Source organism: Anomalospiza imberbis, chromosome 4 (assembly GCF_031753505.1).
Source record: "Anomalospiza imberbis isolate Cuckoo-Finch-1a 21T00152 chromosome 4, ASM3175350v1, whole genome shotgun sequence".
NCBI classification, from domain to species: domain Eukaryota; kingdom Metazoa; phylum Chordata; class Aves; order Passeriformes; family Viduidae; genus Anomalospiza; species Anomalospiza imberbis.
Window position 1 is genome coordinate 65,459,748 of NC_089684.1, and position 12,637 is coordinate 65,472,384.

General features: G+C 36.0%; 1 protein-coding gene across 2 annotated transcripts in view; it reads left to right on the forward strand.

Moving 5' to 3' along the window:
- Nucleotides 1–12,637, forward strand: part of WDR19 (WD repeat domain 19) — a 38,596-nt gene that overhangs the window by 21,726 nt on the left and 4,233 nt on the right. For both annotated transcript variants that reach the window (XR_010998620.1, XM_068188879.1), the window contains exons 25-33: nucleotides 139–285; nucleotides 701–825; nucleotides 2,439–2,551; nucleotides 3,444–3,512; nucleotides 3,869–3,946; nucleotides 8,320–8,416; nucleotides 10,447–10,571; nucleotides 11,229–11,310; nucleotides 11,931–12,081. Coding sequence is in view for 1 of the 2 variants with exons in the window: in XM_068188879.1 (XP_068044980.1) it covers nucleotides 139–285; nucleotides 701–825; nucleotides 2,439–2,551; nucleotides 3,444–3,512; nucleotides 3,869–3,946; nucleotides 8,320–8,416; nucleotides 10,447–10,571; nucleotides 11,229–11,310; nucleotides 11,931–12,081 (987 nt within the window). In the remaining variant the exon portion in view is untranslated. The remainder of the gene's footprint in view (nucleotides 1–138; nucleotides 286–700; nucleotides 826–2,438; nucleotides 2,552–3,443; nucleotides 3,513–3,868; nucleotides 3,947–8,319; nucleotides 8,417–10,446; nucleotides 10,572–11,228; nucleotides 11,311–11,930; nucleotides 12,082–12,637) is intronic.

The window sequence follows — 12,637 nt, forward strand, 5'->3', positions numbered from 1 at the left end:
AATTCAATTACATGCAAACTGAAAGGAAGTTGCCACAAAGTAATCTCACAGAAATAAAGTACTTTGTTTCTTTCACACCATATTGTAAAGAGTTATTTACAAAGTTAAAACAACTGATGTGGAACCATTATTTTGCAGGTACACGGAAGCTGTGATAGCTTATGAACATGCAAAACAATGGGATAGTGTAATTCGACTATATTTGGATCACCTAAATAATCCTGAAAAGGCTGTTAATATTGTGAGAGAAACACAATCTCTTGAAGGAGCAAAGATGGTGGCCAGGTAACAATCATGTTATGCACACTAAAAAGAAGTCTATATCTATTGGGAATTTATGAGGCCTGCTAATGTATTAGACTCTGGTTATTGGTACTTGGCTAGTGACTGTATGATTCAGTTAATTGAGTTCTCTAAGATTTGGACAACTAAATAGGTACTGATTTTTTTTTTTGTTCTTGTTGTCTTTCTGATTAAAATTATATTAACCTGAAGTAATAAGTTTAGACAATAATAAAAAATTGCCGTGCTGTATTATTTATGCTGAGTTAATTTTAGGAACCTAGTTAAAACAATTGAGATAGAAAATGGATTAGAAGCGTGTCATATTTGTATGTATGTTATATGATGTATTCCTAAAACATTTGGTGTATTCATTAAGCTAATTAGTACTAAGGTATTAATTTGTCATTCTGATTAGATTCTTTCTGCGGCTTGGTGACTATGGTTCTGCCATCCAGTTCCTGGTAATGTCCAAGTGTAATAATGAAGCTTTCACATTAGCTCAACAACACAACAAGATGGAGATTTATGCTGATATCATCAGTGAGTATTCCAGACTCATAGTTTGCTTGCATTATGTTCTGCTGTTCCTTTAGTTAATTTTAATCAATTAAAAATCTTAAGACAATGGGTGTTTAGTTTTGTTTCCCATTTCCAGTCATCGTGCCCAGATTTGGTAACGTGTACTTCAGGCCTACAAGCCAGTCTTTACTTTCAGCTTTGCTATCTGCTTGGTTTTCAAATCTTGCCTGTCCTACAGGTTTTTAAGTCTAGACAAAAAACACTTGTCTAGACTATTTTCTTGTGCCCATTGTGGAATCCCTTTCTTTGACCTTGACACAAAATGGAGCATTTCAGTGGTACAGTTCTTGATTTTTGTTCCCTTTTCCTTTTCTCTTGATTCCAGCTCTTTTCTTACATGTCACTTTTTTTTCTTTTCTACTCTTTAAGACCCTTCATGGCCATCTCTTGTCTCACTGAGAAATGGAAAGGAGACCTTACTGAGAAACTGCCTTTTGTCTTAGGCCATCAAGCCAGTCAGAGTCCATCTTGTCAATTTGCATCAGATTTTAGAGCTTCTGTTTGTGTGAGGCATCTTTGAAGAGTGCCCTTTCACCTCCACATATGTATCTCCCAAATTCTCATATTTTCACTTAATCTCTTTGTTTAGACATTGATTTCTTATTGAGAAGGTTATAAAAGCTTGGCAACAGTTGGCTTGGAGATGTGTGGTTGCAGATGATTGTCAAGGTGGCCACAATTGTTCTACAGTTCCTTATGCTTTCTTACTTCTGTCCAAAATAGAATGTCTCCAACTGTAATCCAAGTGGGTAGAAAAGGAGTTTAAAACTAATTTTGGAGTAGTGACTGTCTTTGTTTAACATGTGTACAGCAGAATGGAGTCTTGGTTAGAAGACTTTAGCTCTCCCTGCTACCACATGGTTGCATTGTCCCTGACAGCCTTGCTTTGTGCAAGTATGCTTCCATATTCTGAAACTGTGAAAGCGATTCAGGTGATAATCTCATAATCACTTGCTCTGCTTTATTGTTGCCAGGACATGATGGAAAAATTCATTATCAGATCATAGCAATGCCCATTTCATTGTGCTTTTTTAGAAGAGAATTGTAGTGGCAGGATGAGGGGGGATGGTTTTAAACTAAAGGAGAGTAGATTTAGATTAGATATTAGCAAAACTTTCTTTATTGGAGGATGGTGAGGTGCTGGAAAAGGTTGCCCAGAGAAGTTTTGGATGTCCCATCCCTGGAAGGGTTCCAAGGCCAGGGTGGATGGAACTCTGGGCAAGATGTTCTAGTGAAAGTCCTTGCCCATAGCAGGGGGCTTGGAGCTAGATGATCTTTAAGATCCCTTCAAACACAAATCATTCTATTATTCTATGATTCTGTGAAAAACAGAAATCTCATTATGGTGTAAAACCTGGGGAAACATTTATTTCACTATGTTACTAGTTCCTAATGTCTGACATTTAGTCTGATTAAAAAGGAAAAAAATGTGTGAGACACAATTTGAGTCTGTCAGGCTTTGGTTTTCTTTGAATGTCTGTAGAAAAACAAAGTAGAATAGAATGTTCATTCAGTAGGGTCTTTATCTTATTTAATAAGAATACCATGCTATCACTCAGATCTGTCTGTTGCAGGTTCTGAAAGTACTACCAATGAAGATTATCAGAGCATTGCACTATATTTTGAAGCAGAAAAGAAACATTTTCAGGCGGGGAAATTTTTCTTGCTGTGTGGTCAATATGGACGGGTCAGTGCTTAAAGGATAAGTCAGTGAAAGTTAAATGTTTATAGAAACTGTTCAAAATACAGTCTTCAGGAAAGTTCATATTAGATTTTAAATGCCTTTACTGATGACATACGGATATTTTTTTAAAAACTAAAAACTGTAAGCAAATTATTTATATTTACAGTTATATAGACTGTGTTCCATGAATGATACATTGCCATGCACATATGTTTTTCATAGCAGTAGAAGCTTGAGGTGAATCAGTGATACACTATTGTCATTGAGTCTCTGAATATCATGATCTGCAGCAGCAATTTATTTGCATTTCATTGGCTTGACCAGTGGAGACTTTGTTGCAGAGTAACTAATTAATTTAATTGCTGTAACATGCCCTAACTGAACGCTTTTTTAAAAAAAAGAAAATCTGTTAATTGAAGTATGTTGATTGACACACCTCTGATCAGTTACTAGTCTGTGAACTGATGCTTGTTAAATGTTTGACTCTTGCATACTGAACACATACCAAAAAAATATGACTGATTTTTGCAAATTATGGCCATTGTGGATGACAGCTCCTTCAGCTGTGGCATGGGGAGCTCCATGACATTAAAAAACATTATGACATTAATCACATTGTGATTAATGAAAACCCTAATTACATTAATCAATAATTTGTTCTCACCATATTGCTGTGAACATCTTTCACAGTTAGTGGAGGTGTACACCAGAATTTGGCAAAGTCTCAGTTGTTTCTTGCATGAGTATCTGTAAGAGCAGCTGCTACCTCTGTAGTTGAGATAAGCATTCAGTGTGCCACTTTGTTCTCAAAATGCAGAGAGAGAGAACTTGATAAATATTAGAAAAAATTAGTTTCATGGGTCTCAGTTTTAACTTTTTTTCTGTATAATTTTAGGCATTAAGGCATTTCTTGCAAAGTCCAAGCACAGAAGATAACTTGGCTATGGAAATGGCAATTGAAACAGTAAGCAATTTTGATAAAACAAAAAATTCTTCATCTTTTTAGGAAGTTTACCTTCATTATTGTGACATTTTCCCAGCATCACTGAGTGTGGTTAGATTGCAAATAGAAGAAAAACTGTATCAGCAAAGATATCTAAACATGTCTAAAAATCCCAGCTTAACACATTAGAAAATAAACAGGAACTTCTGCATGTCAAAGCTGATGAACCAAATAATCATCTGTTTTGAACATACAGAACTAAAGAAATCATATTCTAAATCTATCTAGCTTCAGTGCTTTATGGAAAGGCTCCTACTGAGTGAATTATTTTTCTCTTCTTCTTTCATATCATAATTTCTTGTGTCTTTTTTTAATAGGTGGGACGGGCAAAAGATGAAGCCCTAACAAATCAGCTGATTGACTATCTTATGGGAGAGGGGGATGGCATGCCCCAGGTATTGTATTTTTATCACTGCTATTGTGTTGCATTTCTGTGCTACAAGATATTTTGAGCTTACTTTGTCCTAAAATTCTTGGTAGGCACAGACTGTGGTTTAGCTTTTTTCAAGGAGCAAGACTTGTATGATCGTTCCATGAGTCATTCACCCAGTAACTCCAGATTCAGAAATATAAGAAAGGAAGCAACTATCTTGGATATAATAAATTTTTCTTCAGTCATCTTTATGAAGGCAGATAGTTGGACAGAGGAGGTCCAAATTAATGCTCATAATAAGAGTAAGAGACAAAACTTAGCTGTTTGTTGTTGCCAGTTTGCCAGCTAGCTGTTGCTTTTCCTGGATGAACAGTTAACATGTGTATGTCTCAAAACAAGCTACAGCACTGATCTCTTCCTGCAGGAGCAAAGTTGGTCTGACTTTTGCAGTGGAAGAGAGTAAAGTACAAAGTAGGAGATGTAGGTCAAAACCCCAAAGCTGACCAGGCTATGAAAGTTCTTGTGTTCAACATCAGTGTAAGGCATAAGATGTTGCAGACAGATTTTCAAAATTAGCAGCTCCTTTTTGGTTTCTGAATGGGATAGATGATAATAGAGCTTATTGTACATTCAGTCGTATTTGGGCTTGAGTTCATGGAACTAAGTGGCTGAACCACTTGAAGTTTTACTGCCTGTTACAGCAGACCTGGAACGTGAGCTAAGTGGTGAAAGCCAGACCTCAGGTGAGGGCGTGGCAGTCTGCAATCAATTGCTTAGTCAAGGAATTTAGGGTGTCATACAGAGTCATGGTAAATACAGTCAGGTGCAATATGATGTATATGGAAGAATAAATTATGCCTTGCTGAGGGCAGTAAGGTTTGGTAATTATGGAGATGACAGGGGCTCAGTGCAAGTTGATTTCACCCCTAATATTTCAGCTGTGGTTTACAATTCTGTTAGGAAATTGGAAACTGTCTCTTTCCTCTCTGTATGGATTAAGGATTTGAGATTTTAGTCTTTTAGAGACATTGGGCATTTGATGGCCAAGCAAACTTTGCTTTTATAAAAGATAAAAAAAGGAGAACCAAACCAAACCTCTGTATCTTTATTATTTACCTTTTACTTTACCTTTAATATGAAATGCGAATTTCAGTAAAATTATGCGAGAAGCAAAACATGGCAAAACAAAAAGAATTCACGTGCAAGAACCCAAAGGGAATTAAGCTGTTGGAGGCACTGGATGAAAAAACTATGCAGTATCAGTGTAAGCAAGACTAATTTCATATTTATGCTGGAAGTTGGGTGGAGAGAAACTGTAGCATCCAGCCTCTTTCCTCAGAACAGCAGTCTAGCTGCCTCGTTCAGAGAAGTCCATGGGACTGGGTAAGGGAAGTGAGCTACTGTATGATCTCCATAGTGAAGAGGTTCTAAAGATTTTAGAAAATATTTAGGAATTTTTGAATGCCATTATTGCTATATTTAACATTGTTTTGAACTTCAGTGTAGAGCTTTGTTTTCCTTATTTAAAAGCTCTTTCTTGTTCTTCTGAATGCTTTAATCCAATCTACCATAGTCTCTCTCAGTGAGTAACAAAATTTTACTCTATCAAATCATATATATTTGCTTTAAAAGATACTTTAAAAACAATCATTATCTTCATTATGCTATGGAGACTGTTCTCAAACTTATCAAGCAAGATATTATTGTTTTTAAAAAATAGAAGCTCTATATCGTGGCATTTTTGTAAAGCTGAAAGTAAGAGTGAATTTAATAGTAGCCATGCAGCAGAAACTTGCTCATTATTTCAAGCATTGATCTTCAAACCACATCATCACTGACAGCCGGCTGATTGCTTTAAATCTTTCACAACCAACAGTTGTGTGGCATTTTAATAAAGTGCCATATTATCAAAATTATTATGCTCACAAAATTTTGCTATACTATTGTCTGACTAATTATAAACTATTTCTTAGATGTGTGATTATGTCAACTATTGTGTTTGTTAACTTCAACATATAAAGATTCTTAATTTGTCATGTGCGCTCTTTCGGGGAACACTAACTAGCAAGGTTCTGCTGTTTTCTGTTTGCATATTTTCTGAGTACATACGTTTTAAAAAGAAAAATTAAACTAAAATTTTGAGTATCTAATATTAAATCAGATTGCAATAATAAATTTTCCTAAGACCTTAGGAAATGTATTGTATTAGAAAATTCTTTCCTGCATTTTCTGCTTTTTAACTTACTGATTTTAAAGGCAGGAGTATGAAAGTAAAACATGGGACTAATGTTGCTTGAATTACTTTCACTTTTTTCTTCTTTTTTTTTTCCTTTTTTTGGGGGGATTGAATAAGTATTTAAAATACAGTATTTAAGTCAAATATAATTAGGAACTTGGCAAATACCATATAAGACCACTGGTCCATGCTGGCATAGGATCCTTTCCTGCTGCAGCAGGAGAAAGGGGAGAAGCAGTCTGGATGGGGAAGTAGTGCTGTTTTCTGCTAATCACCAATGGAATGGCCATCTGTGACCATTAAGTGATGTCAGAAGTTGGGAACAATTATGTCATAACCCACTATTTTTACTAATTTTTGGTTTACCCCACTAAGGGAATAGCAATTTTTCTTTTTAAAGCAGTTTACAATGGATAAATAATATCTGTTAATGTAAGTAGTTGCAATTTCTTTATTATCCAGATAACTGTTTCATTATTCTTAACTTACAATTCTTATGATGTTCAACCTTTTGATCATGTGTTACTTAAAATTCTGCTCGATCATTACTTTAGCAGTAATTCCTTTTGGTCACTTAATGTTTTTCCTTGTATTTCAAGTAAGAAAGAAGATTTTGTCTTCTGTTTTTTCTTTCTGTTTGCGATTCTTTCTCTTGCTTTTATTTCTGTGATTTTTTTTGTAATTTTTTCTTTGCTTCTAAAGTACAATCTAATCTTTGAAGTCATCTTCTCTACAAGGAAATATCTTTATTTCTTTAATATTTCTGTTCCCTTGAATTTCTGCTTTTTTTTTGCTGTGTCTGAGACTTACATACAAAACCCACACAGTATTCCAGAGAATAACGCAACATTGATTAATACAATTATTATTGTAGTAATTTTTATACCTTTTTAACATAGAATACACACTTTGAATGTTTGGATTTACTACTAATATTGCAGAATTGGTTGGTTTGGATTTTTTTGCTAAGCTCTCCTTAAAGTTGGTAGTGTTTTCTTTTTTTAGTTCATTTGCACATTTAAGTTGGAACTATACAATTATATACACTATTTAGCTTATTTTAGTCCCAATTTACTAGTTATAAGATTATCTACAGGTTTTACTTTTTATTGACCCCATTTTAGAAATCACTGCTAATGATATAAAATAGAGACACTCACCCATTTATTTGCACTTAATATTTCCTTTTCAACAAAAGCAAGGCCATTTTATTTTGCTTTTTATTTTTATACTTCTTTAATAGCAATACATAGACTATTTTTAATATTTACTTTTTCTATTCCTATATTTTATTATTTTATTTTGTATTTTTAGGAATTACCACTTGAGGATTTTCCCAAAACCAAACCAACTCTGATTTGTTATCAAAGACCAATTCTTCTTCCCCTCATTTGTGTTTTTTGGTTTTTTTTACTAATCTTCTAGACATCTGAGTACACTTACCAAAATAGCTCATGTTTGTTTTTTACAATACTGCCATCCTGTTTTTTTTGGTTTTGTTTTTAAATTATTCCACTAATTTTCCTGCTGTTAGAGGGCCAGTTTTTGGGTGAACTGTTTGCTGCATTTGTATTCTTGAGTTATATAATTATCAAAAGTTCCTGGTGTAGCAAATTAGAAATTTTATGCATCTTATTAGCTGGTTGTCCCCTAATTTTCAATTTTTTAGCTGTCTTGGATGTCCACCATTTGGTCCCAGAACAATACATTCATTAGGGGCCAGATTTTGTCATCTGCACCCACACTAAACAATGTTTGCATCTAGATCCATAACACAATTTCTGGCAAGAGTTCTATTTCTAAAAGGAGTCCCTGGGTTCTTTTCTGACACTGTAAATGCCCACGCAGCAGGAGTTCCCCCTGTACAGCTCTCCATGTGCAAAGTGGTTTGTGGCTTTCTGCATCCCTCCTGACAGGGCTTGGCCAGCACCTGCCAGGACTCCCTTGGGCCCTTGGCACGGGTGTTCTGTGCCTGGGCAACAGCCAAACCCTGCAGGTGACTGTGGCATAGCTGGAGTGTGTCCATACAGAGAGCTCTGCATGAAGCAAGCTTGTCTGCTTTCTTTGGAGAACGTGGTGGTGGGACGAGCAAGTCAAGAAAGTGAACACAGCAGTATGAATTTGGTCAGTATTAATTGCTTTTGTATGATTTCATTCAGGATGCCAAGTACCTATTCCGCCTGTACATGGCCCTAAAGCAGCACCGAGACGCTGCCAGAACTGCCATAATAATTGCCAGGGAGGAGCAGTGTTCAGGTAGGTCTGTTTTCTCTGATGTGATTAGGTACCCTAAGTAGGATGCTGTTATTTATGTAGGATTCTACTTAGAGAAGACATGTGCCGGTGCTTTTAATTATATTCAAGTTCAGTTTTGAATTTGAAAGTAGACTTGGGGAAAACCTGTGGACTCTCACCTGTATATTAAATATTGGGAAAAAAAGAAACTTGTGAAAAATGTCTGTGTTTTTTATTGCATTCAAGTAAACATAGTGATTAAGACAGCCTGTGACTTTACCTTTCTGCGTATTACAGGTCATAGAATTGCCATTTATACATATGGTTTCTGGTTTGGTACTGGCCTTTTAGTCTTAGCACCTGACTTTTATCAGTGGAAGATGGGCAGAGGAGTTGATTTCTGTTGAGGGACCAGACATATGCTTACTTTAAGCTTGGTTTTCCTTTGTAATGGGTTGCTAAAGTTAGAAATAGAAAAAATAAGAAGGTAGAAGGCTAGAAGCAAAATAGCTGCCACCTCCATTATTTACTCTCCTCTGTAGCCATGGCAACAACCCTACCATAACACTGCTTGCTTTTCATTTTAATTATGTAAAAAGAAAAATCTGTAAAAGAAAAGTAGCAGTCTTGGGAGTAACCCAGGCAAATTAACATTTATGGGCTGCTCCTCAGCATTGGGCTAAGTAGTGGAAAAACCTCTGAAACCCTTGGCAAGCAAATCTCCTAATCCGTCATAGAAGTGAATAATGTATTTGTGCTAATTATAAAAGCAGGAAATGCAAAGGCTCAAGGGTTTAAATATTTACTAGCATCTCTGAATCTGAAAACTTATATCTAAAATGCAGTATCCCATTTTGTATTTCATATTCCCTAGTAGTATAAATGTGTTCTGCAACAGTGTAATAAGAAGCACAATGTTTGTCTGATTAAAAGCACCAATCTTGCAGTAACTGTTTCTTCTGGAGAGGCAGTTTTACATCAGCCCCCTCTTCTTTCAGCAGATTTCACTGAGCTTGATTGTGAAATTTGCACTAATATAGTTTGTTCTTTCCTTAAAAATCCATCTAATAAAAATATTTAAGTCATACTGCTTGGTATTTTTCTTTGGGTATGCCATTTTAAGTGCAGTTTTCCTTGAAGTTGTTTTTATGTAATCACTTGATTTTAAGACTGTATTATACTGAGAGTCAGGAATAGAATATAAAAGAATAATGTTGTTTTCCAGCAACTAATTCTGAAGTGATATTTAGCTGTCTCACATAAATTTCACAGTTTGATTCAATTGTAGTGTATAACAAAACATTACAAATTGCTCTGTAGAGTGAAAACATCTGCTGATAGAGAAATATAGGGAGGCAAAGGAAAATGTTTGCTGAAATAACTAGAATTTCCTTTAAATGCTTCCAGCTGCAAAGAGTATGACCTTCTCAGCCTCTAATAATGCAAAAAAACCCCAATCAGCAAAACAACCCCAAAACAAAAGAAGAAAAAAACGACTAAGAATAGACTAATTGCAAAACACTACTTGATTTCAGCTACATTGATAATTTAATTAAATCCTGTGGTTTCAGGACAATCCTCCATGTAACCTTGAAACAGTATAACCTAGTGAAATAACATTCAAATTTTAACTGTCTCTTGACACGTTTTGGGTTCGGTTGCAGAGGTAAGGAGTTGCCAAAGCAAATGATCAAGTTAAAGTATACTAAATTAACATTTAAAAAGTAGCTTTTGAATATCTGACATTGAAGAATAACAACAAAAAAGTCTTTAAATGCTCTAAAAACACCTTCCACTATTAAAGTTCTTTATATTGCCATCATAGTATATTTTGCTACTGTTTAGACTACTTCTCCCAGTGTAATTTTTTTTAACTTCCTGGCTGATATTGTTTAGGTTACTGTGACAAGCAGCTGCTTGTGACTTTTTGCAAAGAAATTGCCATGCAGTGGTTTTATTCAAAGGATCAACATAACTTCAGCTTCCTTATATGTCATTAGTAAAGATATTGTTATGAAAAATTAAATTTACTGTTGTTTCATTTTTTTAAGGGAACTATCGAAATGCACGTGATGTTCTTTTCAGTATGTATTCAGAGTTAAAGACCCAGAAGATTAAAATTTCTTCTGAAATGGCTACAAACCTTATGATTCTACACAGCTATATTTTAGTGAAGGTAAGGAACTGAGAAATTGAATTTATATGTAAGTTGCACAGTGTCTGATTTACTGAACTGTATGTATGGATGTTCTGTGTGCATAAATCATATTGTCGTATAGATTGTATCACAGAATCCAAGTGCATGCTAACAGCAAGCTTCAGGAAGACAATCCATAGTTGTTTCTGCCTCTTTGAGTAGCATATTCTTTTCTTAAATACTGAATAATTGAAAATTACATATGGCTGCTTGCTTTTCTTTTGCATTCATGCTTACAAATACTATGCTACAACTATTTATTATTACTGTTGTTGTATTTGAGGTTATTATCCATAAATAGATCACTGCTTTTCTGTAAATAAAATTAAGCAGGAGCTCAAATGATTTCTGTTGGTTAACCCATGGATGCCCATCAGGATATCCATTCCTACAGCCAGCTTCAGCCTCCCTCTCTACCAGCAGTGAGGCAAGAGCTGCAAGTGGTGGGTTGAAGGCCAGAAAGACTGGGGAGGAGCCATGCTGAGGTCTCTGGTCCCTTCTGTACTCCACTCTGCTTAGTTTCATGAAGGAGCTGTTGGCATGCAGCTCCCAGCAGGATGAATGATTGCCAAGAGCAGGCTGCAGGAATCACTCTCCAATGGCTGCAGTAAATGTGGTTTGTTTGCTGCGTTCCAGATTCACGTGAAACGTGGTGATCACATGAAGGGAGCACGGATGCTTATACGTGTAGCCAACAACATCAGCAAGTTCCCGTCACGTAAGTGCTGACAGCAGAGGAGCTGTGCTCTGCAGGGCAACTCATTCATCAGCACTGCCCTGCAAGGTTCATCCTCCCCCTGTGATCCTGTGGGCAACAGAGTGTAACTACACAGTGTGCTCTGCATCCTCCTCCAGGCAGCTCTTCCATACACAGCCTCCAGGATGGGATCCTCACCAGCACTTTCATCTGTCCTCACTTTACTGCAGTACTGAGCAGCCTGAACCACACACAGTCTTAGGATTGTGTGTGATGAACTGACTGGTTCTGGGACTTGATCACAAAATTTTAATTGATCTTTTTTAAAAAATATTTTTGGGTACATGGAAAGTGTAGACTAAAAGGCAGGCTTTAAAGAGCGCAGACAAGATTAGGGAGGAATGGTTAAAATCAGAACATTCCTGCTGCCATGCTGGGCTTCAGGAGTGTGAGGCAGTGAGAGGTGAAACAATGGTTTTCTTGTATATGGTTCCAAGAATGCCCCAAATTGTGCAACTGTGTACCATGACAAAGAAGAAAAATACTCTTTTCCACCAGTACCTTTTTAGCTGTATTAACTTAAAGGTTTTAAACATTATTATTGGCAAATAAATATTTGACATCGTTTCATTCTATTACAGATATTGTGCCAATCTTGACTTCAGCTGTGATTGAATGTCACCGAGCAGGGTTGAAAAACTCAGCCTTCAGTTTTGCTGCTATGTTGATGAGACCTGAGTATCGGAGTAAAATAGATCCAAAATACAAAAAGAAAATTGAAACAATGGTCAGGTGAGTGATGTTAATCAAGTGCACACGGCTTTTATTCAAGGCTTTATTTGCAATGCTGTTTTTGATCATAAAGCCTGTAGACCGTTTTCACATTATTTCACTGTCTTATATTGAAAGGCTAAGAACCATTTTCCACCCTTCTCTGAGATTTAAAAATTTCCTTTGAATGTGATAAGCCGTAAATGCAAGGTGCATTTAAAATGCTTCCTAACCAGCAATAGTGTTTTCCATCTTCTCCCTACAGACACAAGTGCAGCCAGACAGGTTTAGTTGGTTTCTAGTTGAGACTCCACAGCCAAACTTTTGGCTACTACAGCAGCAGCATTGTGCTCTTCTGTAATTTAGATTACTAAATGGCTAAGATAAAATAGAATGGGAGGGCAAATAAAATACATTCATTCCTGACATTTTCTTGCTCAGCTGAAGTTTTGTTTTGATCCTAGTCAATATTTTCTGCCAGACAAAGAAGCATAGGTAATTGCAGAAGAGCAGGGCAAGCATATGTAACACTTCTGTCATTTATTCTACTAGGCTCTAACCAAGGTTCAGTGACCTG